The sequence below is a fragment of the Manis javanica genome, chromosome 7 (genome assembly GCF_040802235.1).
Source record: "Manis javanica isolate MJ-LG chromosome 7, MJ_LKY, whole genome shotgun sequence".
Lineage (NCBI taxonomy): Eukaryota > Metazoa > Chordata > Mammalia > Pholidota > Manidae > Manis > Manis javanica.
Window position 1 is genome coordinate 91,851,119 of NC_133162.1, and position 26,911 is coordinate 91,878,029.

General features: G+C 47.8%; 1 protein-coding gene across 7 annotated transcripts in view; it reads left to right on the forward strand.

Annotated features, from left to right (window-relative positions):
* Positions 1 to 11,336: 11,336 nt before the first annotated feature.
* The window catches only part of LOC108383400 (uncharacterized), a 263,400-nt gene continuing 247,825 nt past the window's right edge, over positions 11,337 to 26,911 (forward strand). For 3 of the 7 annotated variants that reach the window (XM_073241297.1, XM_037025597.2, XM_037025599.2), the window contains exon 1: positions 11,339 to 12,087. In XM_073241297.1, coding sequence (XP_073097398.1) covers positions 11,688 to 12,087 — 400 coding nt within the window. In that variant the 5' untranslated portion in view covers positions 11,339 to 11,687. Of the gene's footprint in view, positions 12,088 to 12,796; positions 13,139 to 18,187; positions 26,560 to 26,911 lie in introns of those variants that run through there. The other 4 variants (XM_073241298.1, XM_037025600.2, XM_037025596.2 and 1 more) reach the window with 3 other exon arrangements.

Below are 26,911 nucleotides of genomic sequence, written 5' to 3' on the forward strand. Positions count from 1 at the left end.
TCTTTCTTTCTTTTTTTTAAACTTATCTGTGAAATGAAGGATTTTGATTAGATATTTTTCAAAGATCCCTTCCACCTTGAAAATAATATTATTTCCATTTCTTTGCACTCCTTTGTATTGATTTTACACACTTAAGAGTGTGGCATTCAGTGCCCATTATAGAATTTCAGCTTGTGTATTTCCCATTTATAGCTATTAATGCCTGACTGATTTTCTGGGTAATGGTGTTCCAGGTATAAGCCAGAGAGTAAATGAAACTGGAATGTTGTTTCTGAAACTCATGTGTGTATATATACTGATAATAACATCATTGTGAAATATGTGATTGCTACACTTGTCCCATAGCTCAAAATTGGATTACTATTTATATTATTTATTTTTATATTGACAAAGATAGAAAGACATTTGACCTGTATTTTGCATTTCCTTCAAAGGACAAATCCACTGTAGTTTAAATGGCCATTCTCAGTATGAAATAAAAATAAATTGCTTATCTTTCATCTATATATTCATCTTATGAACACTGGCTGGGAGACAGACTTCCTTATATAGCAAATGGGCTTGGTTTGCTTCTAGATAATATTCTCTGAAACTGAATTTGGTTTCATAATTTCCAACAGAGCAGAAATAAGATGAATCTTACCTTCCATAGCCTGAAAAAACTAAATTTGTTACTCCTCTGTACAATAGAGTTTGAATATCAAGAGATTGAGACTTCAAGGAGTTAGAATTCTAGTATGTGGCATATGTTCTGATTTCCTTCTTCACTACATTACTGACATCTTAAGTGACTTGAAGTAAGTTAATATAAATGCATGATTTTCTCTTTCATAAATGAGATTTCAGTCTCTCAAGGGTTTGTGCAAGTTGTTAATTTATTGAGAGCCTAATGTATGAAGGGTGCCTTAAAAGTACATTTCTTTTATAATCAATTTTGAAAAAAAACAGAATTACAAACATTGGGTATCTCACAGTACTGTTCCACATATCCATGATTTTTTTCCTTATTCTCTTCTTACTCACCTGCTTTCTTTACCCCCATGATCTTAGAGGAAAACATGTTTGTAAATGCTGTGAAAAATAGTGCCCCACAGGTGAAAAATTTCCTTAATAGTACTAACTCCTGAGTGTGTTATAATTAGTAAACAAAAGCTAATGATGGCCTTTAGAAATAAAAATAGTGATCCTGGGAGAGGTTCTCCTTAAAAGGAATTGTCTTCCCATGCTAGCTATTTGGAAATCATAGAGAGAATTTAGGGAGGATGGGTTATCACTTTATAATAAATATCTACCATTAGTGTTCAACTCTGGTGAATCACATGGGCTCAGGACATGGCTTACCAACTAGTTGAGCCAAAGTTCAATGGCACAGAAATCTGCAAGTCAAGTAACAAATATGAAATAAGAACAATATTGGAGGTTATAAGGCACATCACAGAGCCCAGCAGGAGCCTCTTCATCTGCATTGTGTGATCTGTAGAACTGTGTACTTGTGTCACCTGTAGAATGGTAGCAGTTAAGGCCTGCATGTGGTCACTGCACTCTGCCAACTATGTCCTGCATCTTCAGGAAGAAACCCTCTTTACAGTCTCAGATGGTGCCGTTTTCTCTCCATATCTCACTAACCCCTCAGGAGTGTTTGATGCTTTCAGTTCTTCCTTGATAATGAAGCACCACTCTCCTCAGCTTTTATGACAACAGAGCCTCCAGATTTTGTTTTTAACTCTATGGTTCCTGCTTCTCAGACTCTGTCCTCTAATTCCACACACTCTTCTTCTGCAAGTGCACACCCATGGTGTATGCCAACATGCCACAGAGGCCCCAAAGCCTGTGCATCCCATACAAGCCTCCTTCTCCAGATGGATCCACCCTTCCAGCAACCCTGCAGGCACCCCAAAATCCAGGGGCCCAGGAATCTGGTCCTATCTGCCCTGCACCATCCATGAGCCTATTTTCACATTCACCATCCGTGGAAAATACCTCCCTCACCTCCTACAGCACAAAGCTCATCTTTGTGACCACATTCTCCCTTTTCCTTACTGCCTTTCCAGGCTGCCACTGACTTCTCATCATCAGGAAGGAGAGAAAAAAAGGGAGGGGGCTTTAATTAATAGAGCAGGCTTGCAAAATTTGAAGAACCAAGAACCCCTCTGTGCTCATGAGCAGATTCATCTGAGTGGCCTCTTTGGATCTAGAAGTTTGGCAGAAAAGAGGCAGGAACACCAGCAGCATCCTGTACTGAAAATGGGAGTCATGGTGACACATGCAGCAGCTTTTGCAAGAAAAAGGGAGGAGAATGAAAACAGATCAGTCTCAGCAAGAACATGTACACAATAGCACTGACACAAATATATAAAAACCACAAGTGTTGGGATTAAAGGTGGCAGCGAGAGAGACAGAGGCTTCCTCCTAAAAATAGATAAATTATAAAATATAGTTGGCACAACTAATCCTGAGAGAGCAACAGGAAAGAGGATGGCGCCAGACTGCACACACCTGGAGAGAAGAGCAGACCTCACCGAATGGGTTAATGTAACAGAGCTGTGGCTCCACGGGACCTGAGCCCTTCTCCCACTCCCGCTCAATAGCAGGAGGAAGAGAAACGGAACAGGGAGGGAGTGGAAGGCTTGGGACTGCTGAATACCTAGCTCTGAAGATTTGCTCTGGGAGCAAAAACGTACATTTCATGGTGCTTTCATGAGACTTGCTTGACTATAGGGTTGGAAAGTTAATACAGGCAGAGTTCCTATAGGGTTGGAAAGTTAATACAGACAGGATTCCGGCCACTTGTGGAAAGCAGGGATCCATATCTGGCTGCTCTGGGACAAAAACTTATACCTGTGTGCCCAGACCACGGGCTCAGGCAGTGGAGACAGGAACAGCAGCCAGGAGTTGGGGAACAGCTCTTTCCTCCCCCCAGGCAGCAGTACTGCTCCCCTGCAACCCCCAACATTGTTTCAGGGGCAAAGAGGCTCCAGAATACAGCTTCTGGACACTAGAGGGTGCCATGTACAAACATGAAAGGCCAAAGGAACCTTCTCCAGAATAAAACTATTAATACAACTCCCGAGAAAGATTTAAATGATATGCACCTTATGATTCTTCCCGAAAGGGAATTCAAAATAAAAATTATCAACATTCTAATGGAGGTATGGAAAGACATCCAAGATCTCTGGAATGAATTCAGGTCAGAGATCCAGTCATTGAAGAGCATGATGGATGGTATTAAAAGCAGGTTGGATACAGTGGAGGAGACAATAAATGAAATAGAAACTAGAGAAGAGGACTATAAAGAAGAAAAAAGGATCTCTAAGAATAAAAGAATATTGAGAGAACTGTGTGACCAATCTAAGCGGAACAATATTTGCATTACAGGGATACCAGAAGAAGAAGAGAGAGAGAAAGGGATAGAAAGTCTCTTTGAGGAGGTAGTTGCTGAAAACTTCCCCAATCTGGGGAAGGAGATAGTCTCTCAGGCCATAGAGATCCACAGATCTCCCAACACAAGGGACCCAAGGAAGACAACACCAACACACATAGTAATTAAAATGGGAAAGATCAAGGATAAGGACAGACTGCTAAAAGCAGCCAGAGACAGAAATAAGGTCACATATAAAGGCAAGCTAACATCAGACTTCTCAGCAGAAAACTTACAGGCCAGAAGAGAGTGGCATGATGTATTTCATGCCATGAAGCAGAAGGGCCTAGAACCAATATTACTTTATCCGGCAAGATTATCATTTAAATTTGAAGAAGGGATTAAACAATTTCCAGATAAGCAAAAGCTGAGAGAGTTTACCTCCCACAAACCACCTCTGCAGTCTATTTTGGAGGGACTGCTATAGATGGAAGTGTTCCTAGGGTTGGATAGTTGTCACCAGAGGTAGTTAAACCATGGTAGGGAGGGTGGAGCAGCTGATTGCGAGGCAAATGCAAAATTAAATCGACTAACCCCAAACTCAATCAAGGGATAGACAAAAAGTACTGAATTTGATCCCTAATATATAAAGAATGAAGGAGGAAGAAAAAGGACTAGAAATAGAAAAGAACCTTTAGGTTCTGTTTGTAACAGCATACTAAGTGAGTTAAGTCAGACTCTTAGATAGTAAGGAAAATAACCTGGAACCTTTGGTAACCATGAATCTAAAGCCTGAAATGGCAATAAGTACATAACTATTGATAATCACCCTAAATGTAAATGAACTGAATGCACCCATCAAAAGACACAGAGTCACTGAATGGATAAAAAAACAAGACCCATCTATATGCTGCTTACAAGAACTTACCTCAAACCCAAAGACATGCACAGACTAAAAGTCAAGGGGATAGAAAAAGATATTTCATGCAAACAACATGGAGATAAAAGCAGGTGTTGCAGTACTTGTATCAGACAAAATAGGCTTCAAAACAAAGAAAATAACAAGAGATAAAGAAGGACATTACATAGTGATAAAGGGCTAAGTCCAACAAGAGGATATAACCATTATAAATATATATGCACCCAATACAGGAGCACCAGCATATGTGAAACAAATACTAACAGAACTAAATAGGGAAATAGACTGCAATACATTCATTTTAGGAGACTTCAACACACCACTCACCCCAAAGGATAGAGCCACCGGGCAGAAAATAAGTAAGGACACACAGGCACTGAACAACACACTAGAACAGGTGGACCTAATAGACATCTATAGAACTCTACATCCAAAAGCAACAGGATATACATTCTTCTCAAGTGCACATGGAACATTCTCCAGAATAGACCACATACTAGCTCACAAAAAGAGCCTCAGTAAATTCCAAAAATTTGAAATTCTACCAAACAATTTTTCAGAGCACAAAGGTATAAAACTAGAAATAAATTCTACAAAGAAAACAAAAAGGCTCACAAACACATGGAGGCTTAACAACATGCTACTAAATAATCAATGGATCAATGAACAAATCAAAATAGAGATCAAGGAATATATAGAAACAAATGACAACAACAACACAAAGCCCCAACTTCTGTGGGATGCAGCGAAAGCAGTCTTAAGAGGAAAGTATATAGCGATCCAGGCACACTTGAAGAAGGAAGAACAATCCCAAATAAATAGTCTAACATCACAATTATCGAAACTGGAAAAAGAAGAACAAATGAGGCCTAAAATCAGCAGAAGGAGGGACATAATAAACAACAGAGAAGAAATAAACAAAATTGAGAAGAATAAAACAAGAGCAAAAATCAACAAAACCAAGAGCTGGTTCTTTGAGAAAATAAACAAAATAGATAAGCCTCTAGCTAAACTTATTAAGAGAAAAACAGAATCAACACAAATCAACAGAATCAGAAATGAGAATGGAAAAATTACGACAGACTCCACAGAAATACAATGAATTATTAAAGACTACTATGAAAACTTCCTAGAAAAATACAACCTCCCAAGACTGATCAAGGAAGAAACACAAAAGTTAAACAAACCAATTATGAGCAAAGAAATTGAAACTACCCAATTTGGGTAGTAATCAAAAAACTACCCAAGAACAAAACCCCGGAGCCGGACGGATTTACCTAGGAATTTTATCAGACACACAGAAAAGACATAATACCCATTCTCCTTAAAGTGTTCCAAAAAATAGAAGAGGAGGGAATACTCTCAAACTCATTCTATGAAGCCAACATCACCCTAATACCAAAACCAGGCAAAGACCCCACCAAAAAAGAAAATTACAGAACAATATCCCTGATGAATGAAGATGCAAAAATACTCAATAAAATATTAGCAAACAGTATTCAACAGTATATCAAAAGGATCATACATCATGACCAAGTGGGATTCATCCCAGGGATGCAAGGATGGTACAACACTCGAAAATCCATCAACATCATCCACCACATTAACAAAAAGAAAGACAAAAACCACATGATCATCTCCATACATGCTGAAAAAGCATTTGACAAAATTCAACATCCTTCATGATAAAAACTCTCAGCAAAATGGGAATAGAGGGCAAGTACCTCAACATAATAAAGGCCATATATGATAAACCCACAGCCAACATTATACTGAACAGCGAGAAGCTGAAAGCATTTCCTCTGAGATCGGGAACTAGACAGGGATGCCCACTCTCCCCAGTGTTATTTAACATAGTACTAGAGGTCCTAGCCACGGCAATCAGACAAAACAAAAAAATACAAGGAATCCAGATTGGTAAAGAAGAAGTTAAACTGTCACTATTTTCAGATGACATGATATTGTACATAAAAAGCCCTAAAGATTCCACTCCAAAACTACTAGAACTGGTATCGGAATACAACAAATTTGCAGGATACAAAATTAACACACAGAAATCTGTGAGTTTCCTATACACTAAAAATGAACTAATAGAAAGAGAAATCAGGAAAACAATTCCATTCACAATTGCATCAAAAAGAATAAAATACCGAGGAATAAACCTAACCAAAGAAGTGAAAGACCTATACCCTGAAAACTATAAGACACTCTTAAGAGAAATTAAAGAGGACACTAACAAATGGAAACTCATCCCATGCTTTTGGCTAGGAAGAATTAATATAGTCAAAATGGCCATCCTGCCCAAAGCAATATCCAGATTTGATGCAATCCCTATCAAATTATCAAAAACCTTCTTCAATAAACTGGAAGAAAGAGTTCAAAAATTCATATGGAAACACCAAAGACACCGAATGGCCAAAGCAACCTGAGAAAGAAGAATAAAGTGGGCGGGATCTCACTCCCCAACTTCAAGCTCTACTACAAAGCCATAGTAATCAAGACAATTTGGTACTGGCACAAGAACAGAGCCACAGACCAGTGGAACAGATTAGAGACTCCAGACATTAACCCAAACATATATGGTCAATTAATATTTTGTAAAGGAGCCATGGACATCCAATGGCGAAATGACAGTCTCTTCAACAGATGGTGCTGGCAAAACTGGACAGCTACATGTACATGCAGGAGAATGAAACTGGACCATTGTCTAACCCCATACACAAGAGTAAACTCAAAATGGATCAAAGACCTGAATGTAAGTCATGGAACCATAAAACTCTTAGAAAAAAACATAGGCAAAAACCTTTTACACATAAACATGAGTGACCTCTTCTTGAACATATCTCTCCGGGAAAGGAAAACAACAGCAAAAATGAACAAGTGGGACTATATTAAGCTGAAAAGCTTCTGTACAGCAAAAGACACCATCAACAGAACAAAAAGGAACCCTACAGTATGGGAGAATATATTTGTAAATGACAGATCCGATAAAGGCTTGACGTCCAGAATATATAAAGAGCTCACACGCCTCAAACAAAAAACAAATCATCCAATTAAAAAATGGGCAGAGGAACTGAACTGACAGTTCTCCAAAAAAGAAATACAGATGGCCAACAGACACATGAAAAGATGCTCCACATCGCTAATTATCAGAGAAATGCAAATTAAAACTACAATGAGATATCACCTCACACCAGTAAGGATGGCTGCCATCCAAAAGACAAACAGCAACAAATTTTGGCAAGGTTGTGGAGAAAGGGGAACCCTCCTACACTGCTGGTGGGAATGTAAATTAGTTCAACCATTGTGGAAAGCAGTATGGAGGTTCCTCAAAAAGCTCAAAATAGAAATACCATTTGATCCAGGAATTCCACTTCTAGGAACTTACCCCAAGAATACAGCACTCCAGTTTGAAAAACACAGATGCACCCCTATGTTTATCACAGCGCTATTTACAATAGCCAAAAAATGGAAGCAACCTAAATGTTGTCCATCAGTAGATGAACAGATAAAGAAGATGTGGTGCATACACACAATGGATATTACTCAGTCATAAGAAAAAAACAGATCCTACCATTTGCAACAACATGTATGGAGCTAGAGGGTATTATGCTCAGTGAAATAAGCCAGGTGGAGAAAGACAAGTACCAAATGATTTCACTCATATGTGGAGTATAAGAACAAAGAAAAACTGAAGGAACAAAACAGCAGCTGAATCACAGAACCCGAGTGGACTAACAGTTACCAAAGGGAAAGTGGCTGGGCAGGAGTGTTGGGAAGGGAGGGATAAGAGCAGGGAAAAAGAAAGGGAGCCTTACGATTAGCGTTTATAATGTGGGGGGGCATAGGGAGGGATGTGCAACACAGAGAAGACAAGCAGTGAGTCTACCGCATCTTACTATGCTGATGGACAGTGACTGTGATGGGGTTTGTGGGGGGGATCTTGGTGAAGGGGGGAGTCTAGTAACCATAATGTTCTTCATGTAATTGTAGATTAATGATAATAAAATGAATTTAAAAAATGCCCCACAAATGTTCAAAAGATGTTTTCCTTGAGAGTATAAGATTTAAATAATTATGTAGTATAAAATAAAAGTTATGCTTTAACTGCATATTGGGTATTTTTCCTTGAAAACCCTCAAACTTGATTAGAGGACAAACTATGTTTTATTACTTAAATAGGAAATCATAGTTTAGATATTTTTCATCTCCTTGAAACATCAGCTCTCACTAAACAAGTGTATGCCTAGGTGGGTGTTGATTAATGGTGTTAAAAACCCTCTGTGTAGGATTTTATGTTAATTACCCTTTACACTCTGACCTGCATCAATTTTAACACCCTAAACTAACATTTTCTCCTAGGACTCAGGAATGTGAGAATTGTGAAACTGGCTCAGTAAGTTGAGTTAGCAGTGAGAAAATTGAGATGCTCCTTGTTTCTACATTAACATCTGTTGCTTGTTCAAAGTATGATCCTTTCAAAATGATGAAGATACTGAAAAACATGAGAGATGGGAGAGATAAGAGCACACTTATACTTTTGCAAAAATTGTAGTGTTTGACACTGTCATTAACAGTTCCAGGTAATGGGGGTTGGACTAATGAATTTTTGGTATGCAATGTTACAATGTTTGAGAAACCAATCGCATTATTGTAGATACATACATTTTAGCTTTTTGGTTACTTTGGCACCTGTGTAATAGAACATAGACTAAAAGACATTTGATTATGGAAAAACGTCAGGTTTTCTGGCGGGAGCCATGCTATTCAAGCTGTGTAGCGGAGCTCAGGCTGGAGTAAGACCCCCACAAAGCAGGGGCCTTCGCAGCTGGCTCCCCCTAAGACCCACCCTGATTTTGTTATTCTCCATTATGCTATTGGCTTTGCTTTTGCTTGCCAAAGACTAAGCTAACCTTTGATAAGCAGCATGGAAAGGAGGAGAACATAAACTTCCTAGAAGCTTTTCAGGACAGTGCTCCTGAAGAATAGAACACGCAGAGGCCAGATGGCAATCTTGGCATAGAATACCAAAACCTGCAGGTAGCTAGTCAAACATTGAGTACCCCATCTCCACCTAAGTGGGAATGCCCCCCTTTTTTGTAATGCTAGTGAAATTAGTGATGAAGAGCTATATAGGAAAATTAGAAAAAGAGTTATAGGGGAATACTGAATGGAATAACCCTGACACTTAATCAATCTTCTCATGTTTTCTTCCCTCTGCTACTTCTATAGTTTTTCTTCTTCCTTCCTAATTACAGCCCTTTACTAGAATTTGTGCTTCATATGTGAAATTACCAAGTATCATAATTCTTCCAAGTGGTAAAGATACCTCAAGACAAGTGCTGGGCATAGAAGCCACGGAGCATAAATCTGCAAAGAAATGAAAAACTAACCTTTTCAAAGAACATTACTTCTCTCTCACTTACCAGCTTTACATCTTCCTGTATGGCTCCAGAAGATGGCTGGTTAGCCAGAGACAGGTTAAGATTCCTCAAGGGAGGAACAACCTAAGACAGGCACAGTCGCAGGGGGGCCATCAGGTGAGAAAATGGGGGCCAACAGAGGTGAGGCTTAGAACCTCACCCCCCCACCCCCAGTTTTGAGAGAAATTGTCTACACCATGGATGTTCTGTTGCCCTTGTCTGGCTTGGATTAATACCTAGTCTATAGGCACAAACCTGATCATCTACACTTGCCTTCTTACAGTTCTAAATCATGCTTTCTATCTTTATCTTGCATCTACCTATGATAGAATAAATATTATGAGGAGATAAAATGTACCCATTGTATTAGAAATATAGATGATGATACCTGTCTAGCTGATAGACTCCATAGTCACTTCTACATGCTGCACGTTTCTGTGGTCACATGCATTACTTAGAAACCGCTTTGTATAGAAACAAGAAACACAATAAAGTACATGTTGCTAGGAAAAGTTTCGGTCAAGGAACAGAAAAAAAAAATCACCTAACACTTGGCTAACCATGTATAGATTAGAAGGAAACAGAAAGAAAAAGCTTGCCTATGCTTGTTAATCAAAAGAACAAATTAAAAATAATCACATCCTTGTGCAAAATGGTATAAATAAAGCTGTCATCAGCATTTTGTCGAGAGACCACCTCCATCTGACTCTGTGTCCTGTCTCTCCATGCACTGACTCCCTCTCATCCTTTCGGGCTTCACACCCCTCCACTGGAGCTGGACTCCTGCAGTTTTCCAGTAAAAGTTCTTCATTTTATTTTTCAGATAGCTTAAACAGGAAACACATGCGTTTCCCGATGGTTCTTTTAAAAATAAAATACCAAACCTCTTCAAGGAGAAAGATTTATAATAAACTTCCTCCCATAAAATGGGATGTGGACTCAGACATTTGAAAATCAGATGTAAACTATCCAGAGAAGAATCTTTATCCAGTACCTGAATGATCTCTTCTAGGTTTGTGAACTTATCCTGTTTCTTGTCATTATCATAAGCTATAGGACCCAAGATATACTCAACAATGTTAAGGCGACACATTATTAGAAGCAAAACTTCAGCTTCAGATGAGCACTCAGCTGCTACCAACACACAGAGCTAAGTACTTGCTTTGTTGTGCACACACTGCTGGTGAAACTTGCACCACAGAATAGTTCTCAGTTCACAGTTGAATGTCCCCCAAACTCTTTGGCTTGTTCCCCGAATCCAAAACTGCTGACAGTTGAAACCTGGATGCTGATTGAACTGGATTATTTAGTTCTAGTTTCCCCAACATTCTGGCAAATAATTGTGTGGGGATCTAGACTTCTCTGTATTCCTCCAAGTTCTAGCATAAGAAACAAACTTTTTAGAGAGCATGGCTGCCTCCAATACCTGCAACATCCAAGCCCAGAGCAAGTGTAGCCTAGACTGGGTTTTGTGTGTGTGTGTGCGTGTGTGTGTGTGTGCATGGCATAAGATTCTAACTATATGCACACTTTTCTTCTGTAAATACATAACGTTTTGTAGGTAGTTGATGTGTTAATCTTTATTTTGTATTTATGTAAAACCAGTGAATATAACTAAATATTAGTGAATTGGATGAAAAGAAATTGGTTAGTAAACAAGAAACGGATGTAGTTCTCCATGACTACTTTTAGCTATGCAAACTAATATTTCCTGCAGGTTTACAGCTCAGCACCTTCACTTTTTTTTTAATTTTTTTTATTAAGGTATCATTGATATACACTCCCCTTCGTGAGATGCTGAGTTCTCGCAGATGTAGATGTAGCCTGGCTACTGCACTGTATCTGCTGTCTCTCTTTTAGGAATAGTAGTATTTGTTGTATTTTCAAAAATATATATGGTTTTGTGAGATTTCCGCCACCCTACTCACGCCGCCATCTTGAGCCGGAAACCCACACTGTCACCTTTTCTTCAGTGGTATTTCACGTAATGCATCAACCACTGTCATTTTTGCTGGTGTTGAAGCCGGTCCTTGGGAACTGGATGCATGGCCGCCTTCGCCAACCAACGCCGCCTGCTGCCCACGCCCACCCACGTCGCCTCTCGCCTCTGACTCAGCTGCCCACCTGCAGACAGCAGCCTCGGATGTCCCTCAGCGCCCGCCCTACCCAGACACCGACTGTCCCGGCAGCGCTAGCGGCTGAAGCTCCCCGCTCGCCAGCCAAGCCTCAGACACCAAGGCAGCCGGACCCCGAGGTCGCCACCCGCTTCCGGTACCCACCACTTCCTCCCTCCGCCAAGACGCAGCCACCCGCCTGTACCCGCCCGCCAAGACCTCCCGCTGACGCCGCCGTCGCTCGCCAAAGCCCTGCGCCCTCCAACACCAAAGGTTCGCGGCCTTCTACCGCAGCCTCCTCCGCCTGCTTCAGGGATTCCTCCCGCCAGGGTCCCTGTGCCATCCTCCTCTCGGCGGCCTCTCCTCCTCGTAGCAGCAGCTCACAGTAGGGAGGGCGGCGTCGGGGGACGGGGAGGGATCTAGCAGGGAAGGCGTCTACTGAGGGGGGCTGCAGGCTGGGGCGCTTCAGCGGCTGTGTCTGCGGGCGGGAGTCCGAGCCCGCCGTCTGCAGGTGCACAGTGAGAGGAGGCAGCGGGCGACCACGGCGGCGTTGGGCGGGCGTTGGGCGGTGGTGTCTGCAGTTGGGGGCAGCGTCTGTGGGCTGCAGTCGTTGCTGGGCCATCGCTTCCGCAGCGGTGGGAGGCGGTGGTGTCTGTGCGCGGGGCGGACCTCCGAGGCTGCCCACTGCAGGTGCGCAGCCAGAGGCGGCGGCGGGCTGCGGTGGACGTGGACGGGCGGCGGCTTTGTCAGTGGTGGGCGGTGTGGGGCTGCGATCAATGGAGAGCCTTGGAGTCGGGCGCCGTGACATGCCCTGGCGACAGTAGCAGCGGGCAGAGGCGGTGTCGCTGCGGGAAGGGAGCGGGTGGTGAGCCGTAGGCGGTGACGGCGGCGGGCAATGTGGGTAGGAGAGAGGAGCAGCATCTTAAGGGCGCAAGGTGCTGGCCTGCAACCAAAGCCGCTGACGCCGCCCGCCTCCGCGCAGCTGGCCGGGATACCAAACACCATTCCATGCTGCCTCCAGCCGCTCCAGCCCCGCCCTCTGCCGAAGCGCAGACGCCTGCAGCCACCCGCCCCAGAGCCCACCTCCCGCCTGTCCCCGACCGCAGATTCCTCCTGCTGACACCCGCCCCGGCCTCCTGCCGACACCGCTGCCCGCCAATGCCTTCTCCCGCTGACAGGGCCTTCGCTGCCTCCACCAAAGCCAACCGACGCCCAGTGCCTGCTACCTCAGGCTCCTGCCACCGCCAACAGGGGCCCCTTTGCCAGGGACCCGGCTCCCTCATTCCCACACACGCTTCCAGCCTTACAGTAGACTCAGCTCATAGTAAGTAGCCGCCCTCACGTTGGCTTTTTGATGAGGGAGTTTGGAGGTGGTGCGTGGGCCCTGGGAGGAAAGTGGAAAGCTATGGGTGGTCGTTCGAAAGCTATGGGAGGTACAGGCACTTACCCAGCCAGGAAGATGACCAGGTCTCAGCAAATTTACCTTCTAGTTCTGGACATCAAAAGTCTTGCTGTGCTCCTCCTTCACATGACTGACTGGAGCCCATGGTCTCCACCCCCTAGCAAAGCTGCAGATAGCAGCTGCCTCACTGCTGTGCACAGGCCACCTGACCCCTGGGCCTATCAGCTTGGTCTGGCCACTTACTTGCCTGCCTTTCAGCCTGAGCCTCCAGCGGGCTGGTACAGAGGCCCAGAAGACTGGAGCCAGGAGACTCAGGGTCCAACCACAGGGGGCACACAGGAGAGCCATACAGGCTTCTATCAACATCTTGTCTTTGAAAGTGGTCTGGAGCTGTATGAAAATGGGATGTCAGCCTCAGCTCAGCAATGAGGAGGGGAGATGCAGCTGGTCATCACACCCCCTCCCAGCCCCCCATTCCCCCATTCCTGTCCCTGGCGTGTGGCAGGGAGTCCCCAGGATGCCACTGTACTGGGACAGTTAGGCATTGTCAGGAGACTGGTGCTGGGGAGGGTGCTGCTCAAGGTCACACAACCAGGTGAGCTGGGCCAGGCTGGGGACCCCTGAGTCACAGGCCAGTGTCTCTCTGTTGCCTGGCCTGGACTCCACTCCCTGGTCAGACTTGTCATCCGTGTGTTTGAGCATTGGCTGCATGTGCCCTTGGGTGAGCATTGTGGCTCTCCAGCTTCATGGGCCTGGAGCCAGTCGGGTGCCAGGCACGGCCGGTGCTATGAACAAGGGCTGACCACCCGAGTCCTACACTGGCCACCAGGAGACCTGGTTGTACCCTGTATGCTGCCGTCAGCATCCTCAGGTACCTCAGTGTCCTCAGCGTCTCAGTGTACCTCAGTGGGAACAACAGTAGTGTCCTGCTAGTGGTCCTGTTGGGGGAGCCAAGGGAGGTGAGAGCTGAGGGGCAGTGCTGCCATTGGGTTCCCTGGCCCCAGAGAAGCACTGTGGCCCTTCCCCTTTGGCATGGGCCCAGCAGCCCCTCAGACTGCCTCCCTGCTGCCACTCTGCCACTTGGCACCAATGCACAGGTGCCCTTCACAAGCTGCAAGGCAGCTCCAGGGAGTGCTTCACCTCCTCCCATATCCCCTGCCAGTGGGGACCTGCTTGCCCTAGTGACAGGGAACTCATTCCCTCCCCTGGTAACTTCCTTCACCACCACCCTTCCTCCTGTTCTGCCCTCCCAGCCTACCCAGGGATCTGACCCCAACACCCTGCCATGCAGTCTCACAGTGATCAAGTATGCAGGGACTGAGCTGCAGAAAAGTCAGTGGCCACCAAGACAGCTGTACACCAGGATGCCTTGCCAGAAGCTGCCACCCGTGGTGCACCCCTTGCTGCCCCCATGGGGGGATGGGTGAAGGAGGCTAGGCTGTAGGCCTCAGGTCCCAGAGAGGATTCAGGCCCAGGCCTGGCTCTCAGTCACACCTGTGCTCCTCCACACTCATGAGGGACACTGGGACATGGCCAACATTTGAGGTTTGGGAAAGGACATACATAGAGCCCAGGTGTCAACCCTACTCTGTCACTCAGGTCCCCTCTATGCAGAAGGGCTCTGAGACACCAGGGACCCAAGTAGTTCTGCCTGCAGCTGTGTTCTGGAAGCACCTGGGCAGGGGCAGGTCCACCCACAGTCCATGGCACCAGCATCCCCAAGTGCCAGACCTGGCAGGAACTTGCGCCTTCCTGCTCCCACCCTTCCACTCTGGTTCCAGATCTGAGGTTCCCACCTCTCTCTGTCTGCCTTTCCTCCAGCCCCTGTGCTACCAGGGGTGGCTTCCATTAGGCTGATGACAGGAACTGCCACCTGGAGACACCCTTTGTTCTCAGGGCTTCAGGAAGCAGAGGGATCAGGATGGGGGTTACCCTCCAGACAGCCCAGCTGACAGCTGGTGTTGACCCAGCTCTTCAAGTGTCTGTGGACCTGAGGTGGGGGAACAGGGCTATGGGGGTGCAGGCCCCTGACCTAGGTACGGCTCTCTGCAGAGGAAGGGTACAGCCGTGGGGCAGTCTTGGGGGGTTCCCCAGAGGGATCTCAGGGACCCCAGTGTGCCTTGACCAGTCATGAGTGCTGCTATCTCCAGGAGCCTGGGCCCATCCATTTTCCAGAATCCCTCTTGGAATTCTCCCTGCCCTCACAACAGGTACTACCTCTCAAAGAGAGCCTGAAAGGAATGAGCTTCACAAACACTCCTTAAAATCCACCTCTGAGGGCCCCCGAGTTAGGAGCATTAATCTCTGTGCTGCTCCTACCAGCTGGACCCTTCAGCAGCCCCAACCCAGCTGCTTGCTTGTTAAGTCTGAGGACCTGAGCCCACCATGCCCCTCTGCTGAGATCTGGATATCCTCTGATGCAGCCTAAATTTGAGGAAGGCCCGAAAGGCAGCCTGGTAAAGCTGGAGGACCTGGGCTCTAAGCTGGCATGGCACTCCTGGGCATGGAACCACCTGTCCCCCAGCTGTAGCCTCCAAATAGAGCCTGGAATCCTGTTTCACTTCCCCTGGTTTGCCCTAATGGGTGCAGATCACTAAGGCCTAAGTACCCAGCTCATGGCCCAGTGAAGCACCCCCTTCCAAGATGGGTACAGTTCCCATGTACAAATGGCCCCTGTAGGCTCTCTCACCAAGGCTTACAACTTTGGGAACTGCACCCTGTGGAGGCTGTCTGAACTGGAGACAGCACGTCACCCAGCCAGGCCAGGGCTGGAGGGGAGGAGGCAGCAACCCTCTGCTCTTGGGTGGCCCACACAGGGCACAGTCCTGGTCATCCCTTGAATCTGACCTTGCCTTTCTCTGCCAGGAGTGGAAGCAGGTGGGGAAGGGACACTGAAATGCAGTCCCTAGTAGGTGCTCTGGTTTCCCCTGAGTCTTATTGAGCAGAGTCACCTGCAGCCCCCTGACTGTGTGGGGCTGCAGGGGTTGGCGGGCACCATGTGAACTTCCCGGAGGGGAGCCCTGCCCATGCAGGTTCCCGGGAGGCCAGAGTGAGGCTCGGAGGAGCCTCTCACAGGCCCCTGGCTGCCAGGAGCAGTGAGGCCCAGCCTCAGCAATGGTCCCAGGAGACACCTCCTCTGAGCCGCTGGGACGCAGGTGCCAAAGCAGACTGGCCCACTGCCCATTCCCATTCCCAGGCATCCCAGTGCCCAAGGCCTTCCTAGGACTTGCCCATGAACATCACCAATCCTGGTCAAAGAAACACTGGACACAGGCCATCATGGGGATGGGTCAGACAAACAGAATGTCAGGAAGAAGGCAGAGAACAATCAGAAAGATTAAGAGAAGAAAATCAGACCAGCAGAAAACAAGAAGATGGGAAGGCAATGACAGGAGAGTAGGAGGGAGGCCTGAGGAGCAAGCCTGGCCATCTCCCAGGGTGTAGGGGCTCATGGCACCTTTGGGCCCTGAGCATTCCTGAGGGCCTGGGGTCTGCGGCCTGGGCCTCTCCCAGCCCCTGTACTGCACCATGAGGAGTGCTAGTGCTGGGCCTCTCAGGGGCCCCAGGCTGGGCCCAGTGCACAGGGCAGCCACTGCAGCCTGGGAAGGGGTTTCAGGGCCCTGGGAAATTAGGCCACACCCAGAGACCCTGACTCTTCACCCAGGCTCCAGAACCATAGCTGGGAGGATGGGCATAGCTGGGAGATAATGGGCCTCAGGCCACCCTACTCCCAGACTGGGCAGATAAGGACCCCCAGTGGTGGGCAGTGATGGCAGAGCACTGTTCTGGAAGGTGGGATTGGCTCTCCCCACAGGTGGCCCCTGCCAATCCTGTTTGACAAGGCTGCCCTCCTACCCACCACCCTGCCACAAGCATGCAGTCACAGGTACACGGGTGGGCTGACACCCTAGGTCACAGGTTGGCAGGAAGGAGTCAAGGGCCGAAGTGGTCCCATGGGAGGAAGTCCAGTGGGTGCTCTGCCTTGCCCTGCTACACTCCTTGGGCTCTCTGGGTGCCTGGAAGCAGCCTCTGTAGGGACACATCTGGTGCTAGAGCCCACAAAATCACAGGCACTTGGCCCAGTTTGCTCTGAATCAGGCATTGCTAGCTCCTGGCTCCCATCTCTGAGATGTTGCTCAGGACGTTGGCTTGAACTCCAGAGCCCAGCCTTCTGTGTGACTCTGGGCACTGGGTACACACAGGCCTTTGTTTCATCTCTGCAAGGTGGAAATGGGAATGCCTAAGGTCATTGAGGGTAAATGAGAAGCTGCACATGAGAGCCCCAGCTGCATTGTGGAGGTGTCTCCTGGGCAGGCTGGGCCTTGGGGCACTGGGCCCACATGAGCCTGAGTGCTCAAGAGTTGATGCCCTGGACTCCAGGAAAAGGGGGTCTCAGCAAAACCAGGCAACTAGCCCTTGCTGAGTGGCAGCGGAAACCATCCCAGGAGGTGAGCACCAGGCCATAAACACAAAAAGGAGAGTCCAGCAAGATAAAGTAATGTTCCTTCAGTGGGAGAGGGGACAGCTGGGATTCACAGGCAGGCTTACAGATCAATATTTGTGTGCTGATTTGCTGAAGAGGCTTTTATGAAGTTTAAGCAGAGTTCATTGTTAGTACTCTTATGTTCAAAGGATGTGGGCGGCCATATTAATTCCTTTTCTCTTACAGATCAATAATTGCATTGCTGATTTGCTTAAAAGGCTCAGGTCGAGGCAGGGGTAGGGAAATGGGCCTCACTGCTCCAGAGGGGGTGGCTGAAGGTCCAGGAACACTATGCTGTGTTTGACGAAGACCACCAGTGTCCAGGGAGGCTAGGTGACAGAGGGACATGTGGCAAGTCAGTTGGCCTCTGAGGAGCCAATCCAGGGCCACCTGCAGTCCCTGAATCCCCTCTGCCCCCATCCCCTTCTATCCTTGAAGCCCTCGTCCCAGAGCTGAGCCAATAATAAGGATCTGCCTTCCTCTGGCAGGGTCTCTTCACCCCATTCACAGGGACTCTGCCCTGGCCTCCTCTGCCCTTCCCAGAAGCACATCCCACAAGCCCAGCTCAGAAGAGCTGGGAAAGGAGGTCCTGCCAGGAGGGAAGAGGGAGAGGACAGGCCCAACAAACTGAGGCTGACAGAGCGGCTGATGCCTACACTGTTCTCAAGACAACCAGTAAGATGACCAGGAACTGTGCCCCAAACAAGAGTCATACTCAGGCCAAAGAGCAAGCCCACCTTGCAAGGAAAGAAGACAGGATGAGGCGGCCAAGGGAATTTTCTCAGCCTTGACTGTCAGCCTTGATGTTCGCTCTCTGGTGTTGTGAAGCCAACGGAGTGTGGCTAATGTCTGTGTCTTCGAACAATCACCTTGTTTGCTCCTGACTGCTAAGTCTTGGCCTTGTCTGGCAAGGTGTTCTCATGGCCAGGAGCTTGGGTGGTCTACAGAGCAGCCCTGTGGGGTATGGTCCTAGCCCTGGAATAGGGTCCTGGGCTGGGCCTGTCTGGATGTCTGGACAGCCTGGAGGTTCAGCTGGAAGATCCCAGTCAGAAGGAAGGAAGGAAGGAAGGAAGGGAGGAAGGGAGGAAGAAGGGAGGAAGGGAGGAAGGGAGGAAGGAAGGAAAGGAAGGAAAGGAAGGAAGGAAGGAAGGAAGGAACTGGGCTGGGACTTGCCTGACCTCAGTGGTGAAGAGTACCTATACTTGATTAATAGTGTCTGCCATGGGCTCTGTGTGGGATGGGGTGGCACATCTGCTGTATATTTTCAGCTACACATGAGCCACTGAATCTGTTTGGCATCAAGACACCATATGGCTTGAGGCCTCGTTTGCAGAATCTCCTGGAAATTGTTGGATCCTGACTCAGGGGGCTCCCAGGGTCTCCTGCCTGACCCTATACATGTACACAGGTGCATAAATGCTGTTGGGAAGCCATTATGAATTCTATTTCATCTAATAGCCTGGTCAGGAAATGGAAAGGTATATTACAGATCATTAAGTGGGTAAAGGAATTTGACAACCTTTGATCTGAGGAAAATAGATGCCCTGAATTAATTCACTGGCTTCTGGGAAAAGAAAAGTCATCCTTCAATAGTGATAGGCAGGGAGCTCACCCCTGGGGGCTGGCCCCAGGAGGGCAGGCAGCAGCTCTCTTGGGAGCCAGGGCTTGGATGCAGGGGGGCCGGCAGGTGATCTGAGGGCTGCAGCCTCTGGGCTGCCCGCTCCCCACTGCTCCAGTCCAAAGCACAGGCATGTCCCTCACTGTAACATTCCAGGACAGGACCCTGGCTCCCAGGCACTGTCTACTGAGGCAGGGGATAGACAGGGACAATGCCTGCAGTAGGCACTGCTGTATGACTGGCCTGTGCATAGTGCTCAGGTACCACCACAGTCTGTCAGGGTCTCTAGGCCTGACCCATGGGGGAGGCCAGGAACAGGAGCCCAGGGAAGGAGTGTCATTGCAGGATCACAGATCCAACATCCAGTCATAGACATTTCCCCTTAGATGTCCAGTGGGCACCAAATCCTATTCCCCAACATGCCCCCTGCAGCACCCCACCTCAGCTGAGGGCAGCTCCGTCCTTCCAGCTTCTTAAGTTTCAAGCCCTGGTCTCTCCCTGGGCACCTCATCTTGTCCCTCACATCCCATCTTCCAACAGGTTCTGTGGCCTGTATCTTCCAAATACACCTAGAATCGGACCTCTGCTCACTTCCCTGTCCAGCCTGCTGGAGTCCCTCTTGTTCTTTCTCAAATCCTGCTCCAGCCTCTGCCTGCTCCTCCATGCCCACCAGTCCTACAGCCCATCCTCTCCTAGGAGCCAGTGTTGGAGACGTGTAGTGGCTTCCCCTCCTTCCCATGGCAACTTCTTTGGCCTCACTCTGCTCCCCTTTGAGCTCCCTCTCCTCTGGCCCCTTGCTCATCTCTATCCCATCAGGCCACTGCCAGCCAGGGCCTTGGCTCTGGTGTCCCCTCTGTCTGGCACCTCACTGATGCTGTCCTTGGTGAATTCTTCAGCCCTTCAGGCAGGATACCTGGGTGTTTTGTCACTGCTATGTCCCAGTGCCCAGAACCAGACCTGACACGTGGTGAGCCCTCAATTGATACCTGTCGAGTGAATGAAGAAGCTTGTGCAGGCTGAGCAGGCCCAGGGGCAAGCATGAGCCCACAGGCTACCAGGGGCCATGCCCTCAGCACTGGGAAAATCCCCCAGTGCAGATGAGAAGCAGCCATGGAAGCAGGAACTTCTGGGGAGGCAAGTATGGGGCATGGGCCCAGGGGAAAAGATACCCTGGCAGAATCCTTCCCACAGGTTGAGGGATGTTAGGTGACCAGGACAAGAGGAGGCCTCCATTCTGACAGCACAGCTGGTATCCAGGCTGGAAGGCATGAGGTGTCCAGGCCTGATAGGCCACTGCATGGGTGCAATGTGGCCAACCAAGGCAGAGAGCAGGTGGGGACTACTCATAGGGGTACCAGCCCAGCATCAGCTCTTGAAAGGCAATAGAGAATTTTAATGGGGGCGGACATGACATCATTATTACATTTAGGAAGTTAAACTGGCAGTGACTGCAGGAGAGATTGGAGAGGAGATGAAATGCAGGTAGAACAGTGAGGAGGCAGGCAGGAAGTGAGAAATAGAAAGCAGGTGAGCAGGAGTGGGGGAGTATGTGAGCAATTTCTTAGAGAGTTCCCAGCTTCAGCACTCAGACTTAGGCATGTTCCTTTATCTTTCCTGTCCTCAACCTCCCCACCTGTAAAATGGGTTAACAATGATACTCTCTCAAGGGCAGACTGAGGTTAGATGAGGCAGGTGTGTAGGGCATCTGCCCCAGGCTTCCCTGGTCCCCAGAAGAAGTGAAGACCACGCAGCATCTCTGAGCCACCACTTCCACTCAATGCTCATGTTCTCTGCCTGCTGATAGCTCAGTGGGGCAAAGCCATGATGCCTAATGAGACCTTTCTCGGAAAACACCCAGTGCTCAGCTGAAACTCCCCCTCTCTATGTAAGGCCACTGGATCCATTAGGTTTGAGTGCACTATCATATTGCTGGAGTGATTGTTCCGCAAATAGGATTACTTCCTCCAGTTATCATCTAAAGAGACAGGCCCTGGGATATGGGCGAGAGGTGCCAAGAGCCCAGAGCCAAATCAAATCAGGGACCTGGCTCTTCGGAGATGGGCCTGGCACAGGGTCCGCTGAGGCAGAAGAGAGATCAGAGGGTAAGCAAGGGTCAGTAGAGGGCTGTACAGAGGAGTGAGGAAGGTGGGTTGGCCTTTTTGCAGAGGCAGGTACTGGTCGGTTAACCAGAGAGGCAAGGGACCCAGCACGTCCTAACAAAGGTTCTGATGCTGCGGGAGGGGTGGGGAAGAGCCTGGTTGGCTAGAGGGGCAGCTGAGGCAATAGAATGGGGGACTCCAGGCAAGCGAGGGGTCCAGGTGAGGGAGAAACCCTGGAGAGGGTGTGCTCTTGAGGTGGGCAGCAGGGCGAACTTGGATTGGATGTAGGAGTGAGGAACAGTGGTGGGGGACTCACAGGGATGTTATCCTGACTAGCAGAGATGGGCCAGTTCAGGCAGGGAAGAGATCTGGGAAGTATCCTGGCCCACTTCTGGCCCCTGGGTACCAGACTCTGTAGGCATCCAAGGGGATGCAGATTTGTGGTTGCCCTGAGTCTGGAGTTGAGGAGAGGTGGGGCTAGGGGAGAGGTGGGGCTGAGGAGACCAGGGACTAAGAATAAGCAGGGCCCAGGAGAGGTGGGGCCCAGGGTGAAGCGGGGAGGAGGAGAGGAAGGGCCAGAGGAGAGACAGAGCTGGGGATGGGTGCGGCTCAGGAGAACAGAAGATGGGTGGGGTCCAGGGAGAGGTGGGGCTGAGGATGGGTGGGATCATGGAGAGGAGGGCCCAGGGTGTGTCTCTGAATCACCAGCTGGAGGGGACAGTGGACTTGGAGGGGCTGAAAGAGACCACAGGAGAGGGACGAGGATCTATTAATGGTGCCCTACATCTGCAAATCAGGTTGAGGAGGGAGAACTCTTCTGAGGAGCAGGCACAGTAGAACTTGTCTCCAGGTAGAGGGCCTGGCTGCTGCAAGCTCTGGGCCACCAGCAAAGGCAGGCCTAGTGGTTCCTTTGCACAGCTACACACAGCTTGTCCCTCCTCTGCCTTGAGTTCGGATCCCAGGGGTTTCCAGGACATAAGTCGCTCTGCCCCCTCTGACTTCCACCAGGTCAGGAGGGCACCCTGCATCCTCATGTCAGACCAAATCATGCTGAACCATCTCATTTGTCTCTGTTCCCCCACAGCACTCAGCAGGTAGTAGACACTCTGAATGTTTGTTCCATTAAATTGAATAAACCAGGGCATTTTATTATCTCGTTCCTGTTCAGAAGTGAGCTTGCCTCCACTTACATCTGGACCCATCATTCAACGTGCTTACTTCACAGAGCTGAGTCACAAATATGCCAGATTAGGATCCGGTCAATACCTGTTTTATTGTTCTTCTACACCAGTACAGCAGCACATGATCAATTGCCCTCCTGGCTGCTGCTAAGAAGTGCTCTCAGCTCAGTCAGAGGAGCCCTCAGGCCCTGGAGCTTGAGGACCCAGGTCCCCTCGCCTCCCAACTCCAGAAGCTCTGCCCTCTGCCATTCTGCCCCCAACTCTGTGATGACACTTGGAAGGGAGTGGAGGTAAATGTTTAACACTTGTGGTAGATAACACATGTTATTCCCTGGTGTCTGATCCAGGGACTGGTCTGGGAAGAGGTGGCTCTGGTTCAGGTGGAGGACCCTGGGGTGGCTGATGCCCCTCAGCTACCCCTTCTTGGCTTCCTGAGTGAGAGCTACTTATTCTCACATGTCACCCATCATGACTGGACCCCGACTCCTGAGCTCACCATCCCAAAACAGCCCAGCTCCTGGCCTCCTGTGGTCCTCGCTGTGCACAGGGACCTTGCCTTTCTCATGGCTGCCCTATGGCGAGTGTCACCTGGCCTGGACCTGTTAGAGGAGAGCCCCCTGCCCTGGCACGGTGGGCAGAAACATGGCAGGGTGGGAATCCAGGGTGGCTAGAATATTAGAGTGAGGCCCCATATCCCATTTCCCTGAGGACTAGCCCTTGGGTTCAAAGCCACAGGAGCCAGGCAATGTCCACAAACACCTATGTGAAGACGCAGCTGCTCTGTTTCACATTCTCAGCTTCACTACCCGCCCTCCTGGCTCCTGGTTGGACAGAGTGCATGCCCCTGTCCTGGTGCTCAAGCCCAGACTCCATGCCCTGGGACCCTCAGGGCAGGCTTAGGCTGTGACTGGTAGAGGGGCTTCTATTGCCCCCTCCCCTCATTGCATGCACCAGCATATATACAGAACACCCTGGACTAGACGTGGGGTCTTGGCCAATCCTCAGTGACTGTGAGAAAGATGTTTATTCCCATTTCATAGATGAAGAATTAAGACTCAGAACCTTCTGGTCCCTTTCCACAAGGCCTCTCCTCATCCAGGAGGACATGCACCCACGGTTAGCCATTAAGTCTACATCTGCCCTTGGGGCTTCCTGGAGCAAGTCTGGCCTCCTGTTCTGTCCAGCCCTGCAAGATTCTGAAGAACTGCAGTATGCCAGCTCCCCAGGGCTGCCTGGAGCAAGTCTGGCCTCTTGTTCTGTCCAGCCCTGCAAGATTCTGAAGAACTGCAGTATGTCAGCTCCCCAGGTCTGCTCTCTCCAAGCCAGCCTCCCAGCTCCCTCAGTGTCGTGGCTGCTACTCAGCACACTGAGGCCAGGACCAGTACCTGCATCCCTTCACCTGGCCATGGCCATCCTGTTTGGGGACAGGGTGTGAGGGAGGCACAATTCACAGTTCACAGCGCCTGTAGCCAAGGCTGCCATTGCCCCACTGTGGATTGGCACAGCTTTGGGGAAGGAAGCTCTGCCAGCCTGCTCCAGCCTGGTCTCAGCCTCTGTTCTGGAGTGACTGCACAGCCCAGGTGGCACTGGCTGGTGACAGTGGTGGCCAACTCACTGAGAGACGCTGGGGAGTCACCCAGCCAGGGCCATGGATTCTTCAAGCCAAAGGGGCTGACAGCTAAGAAGCAAGATGGAATCTGAGTAGAAAGACCCCCCTGTAAACCACCAAGAGGCCTAGCCTTTTCTCCTCTGGGCTCTTGTCCCTCTGTGAAAGCCTCTCTTCCAACTCCCAGTCCCCACCACTCACTGCTTCTCACACTGAACAATCACGGCCATTAGCGGTCATAGCAACCAAGATGGGGAAAAGTTATTTTCTAGAAGGGGCCCTCTGCAAATTATAGCTTTACACCAACCTATTGCCAATCTTTTTAATTAAAACATTTTGCTTTCAACTGGACTAATAGCAGAGATCAGTAAACAGGGGATGCCGGAGTCCAGCTCCAGCTGAGGTGTGGGTCACGAAGGAGAGGACAGCACCGGTGAGTGAAGAGATGAGTGAGGAGACGAAACACATGATTAAGGTTGTAACATCTGACATCAAGCAGCAGGGTTTTTATTTTTATATCTTTTTAAGGTTTACATAATGTTACACATTTTCTTTGATCATGGATGGTACAATTTTTTTTCCTTTCAGTTTTTGTATAATTCTGGCTCATTACAGATGTTATCATTTTTTTGAACAGCTTTCTTGTAACATTTAGTATTTAACTTTCCCTTAACTTTTTTGGCTGGAGATACAGGTTACTTGCTAGATGCTAAACAGGAAATGGGATAAGACAGTGTGTGGGCTAAGCATGTGGGCTATGATTTTTACTTATAAGCATGTAAGATTATATAGAGTTTAAGATATGTGTCTAAGACTAGAGTTTAAGCAGGTTATATAAAATGCAAACTATATGTCTTCTGGTTATTAAATGTAGTATTAATTAAAACTTATCTTACACATGTGGGTTGAGGCTTACATTTAAAATTCAGGGATGGTACTCCTATCACCCATTCCTTAACATTCCTACAAATGCAATAAAAACACCTTATTCTTTTATAATATTCATTCTACAATTTTAGATGTTTACACCTTTCCTCCTGCATCTACAGGCACTAGGGCCTTGCAGACCTCTTTATCTTTTATGTAATAACACTAAATCTGCTCTTATTACTTTACCATTAATATAATGATATTTTGTCATGAATTTACTATAAACTTTTATATATGGGATATTTATAAATATAAATTTTCCTATTTTGCTCATAAATTCTTTCTATGTGGGGGATACCAGAGGTGTCTTCTAATATTATAAACAACATAAGGGGGACCTTGGGCAGTGGGGACTCTTAATCTTTATTACTTTGCTGTTTCATATAAATTTCTTGGAAAAGTGGGTTTTTCTATGGGGGTTTTTCTATGGCCCAGTTTACCATAACTCTTGGTTAATCATGTTTCAATTGTTACAAAAGGAGGAACAAACTGCATCTAGTTTTGAGAGGCCTGGGTTTTTCTGCCTCACTTATTTGTGGCAATATGCCTGGAACAGTTGGTCCCATTACACTGCTTTCATTTCCGGAATTGCTGCTTTGATCAATATTTGGGGTTATGTTATTTACTAAAGATTAATAAATCTTAAATACATAAGATTTACCATATATGAGCCCAATCACCAACATCATAACTGCAAAAATAAGGGCAGGAATTACAGGGGCCAGCTATGAAGTTTCCTGTTTTCAGGATTCCTCCTCATGCCTGGACCTTGTCAAACAGCATGAGCAGCATGGCCCGTGCCAAGGGGAGATTGAATTACTGATATTGAAGCTCCCACATCTCTTAAATGGCTTAATTACTGGTGGGACCACAGTAAGGCCAGAGAGGGGCTGCTCACAAGCAGATGGGCTCACCCACACAGGCCAGCAGCCCCTGGGAAGGTGACCATGTGAAGCACTGAAAGGAAATAACTCTAAAACAATGTTTAGAACTCTTGAAGGATGTAAAGCTCTGCAGAGTTATGGCTACCATTCAGTTTCCAGGGTGTGAGAAACACACTCACTGGTCTAAATTCAACAAGTGGACACGGAGACAAAGAGAACAGCGGAGCGAGGGTTTAATGACTGTCTTGCAAGATCCGGTGTCTGGGCAGGCACACCTGGGGAGTTTGGCGCCAATAATTTATCTCTTAGTGTGCGAGTTCCTCCCCTGGTTCTTCCTTGGCTGAGTACTACAGGGTTCACATTCTTTCCCGGACGTTGCCTAAGCTAGTTTATCTTTCTTTTACATTTGTCTTAATCTTATTGGTAGGTTTAAAAAACTCAAACAGTTATCTCCAGGTCCTTATCAATTCCCCCACCCCCACCCTCAACCCGAGTAGCTTCCATCACATGGCCCTTTGTTAAACTGTTAAAATGTTTAAACATCCTAGTGGGAATAAATCACATTTAGGTTTTATACTCTTTCCTAACAGTTCCCCCCTCTTTTTATTTAAGAACTTCTGATTTTATTCCCAGTAATGTACTTTAATTTATGTTTGTTTTTTTCTCAAATTTCTCTAATGACTTTTTACTCTCTTCCTCATAGTTCAATTTTGCTTATATATGTAAGATTATTTTGGGTGTAGATCATAGTTATTTGCTTGTTTATGGCTGCTTCTATAAGCCTTTGAGTCAGGCCTCTCACACAAGGGATGCTACAGCATCCACAGCAGTTACAACTCCCACAATTATAACAAGGGATGTTAAAACAGAGGCGACCATACCCTTCCATTTTCC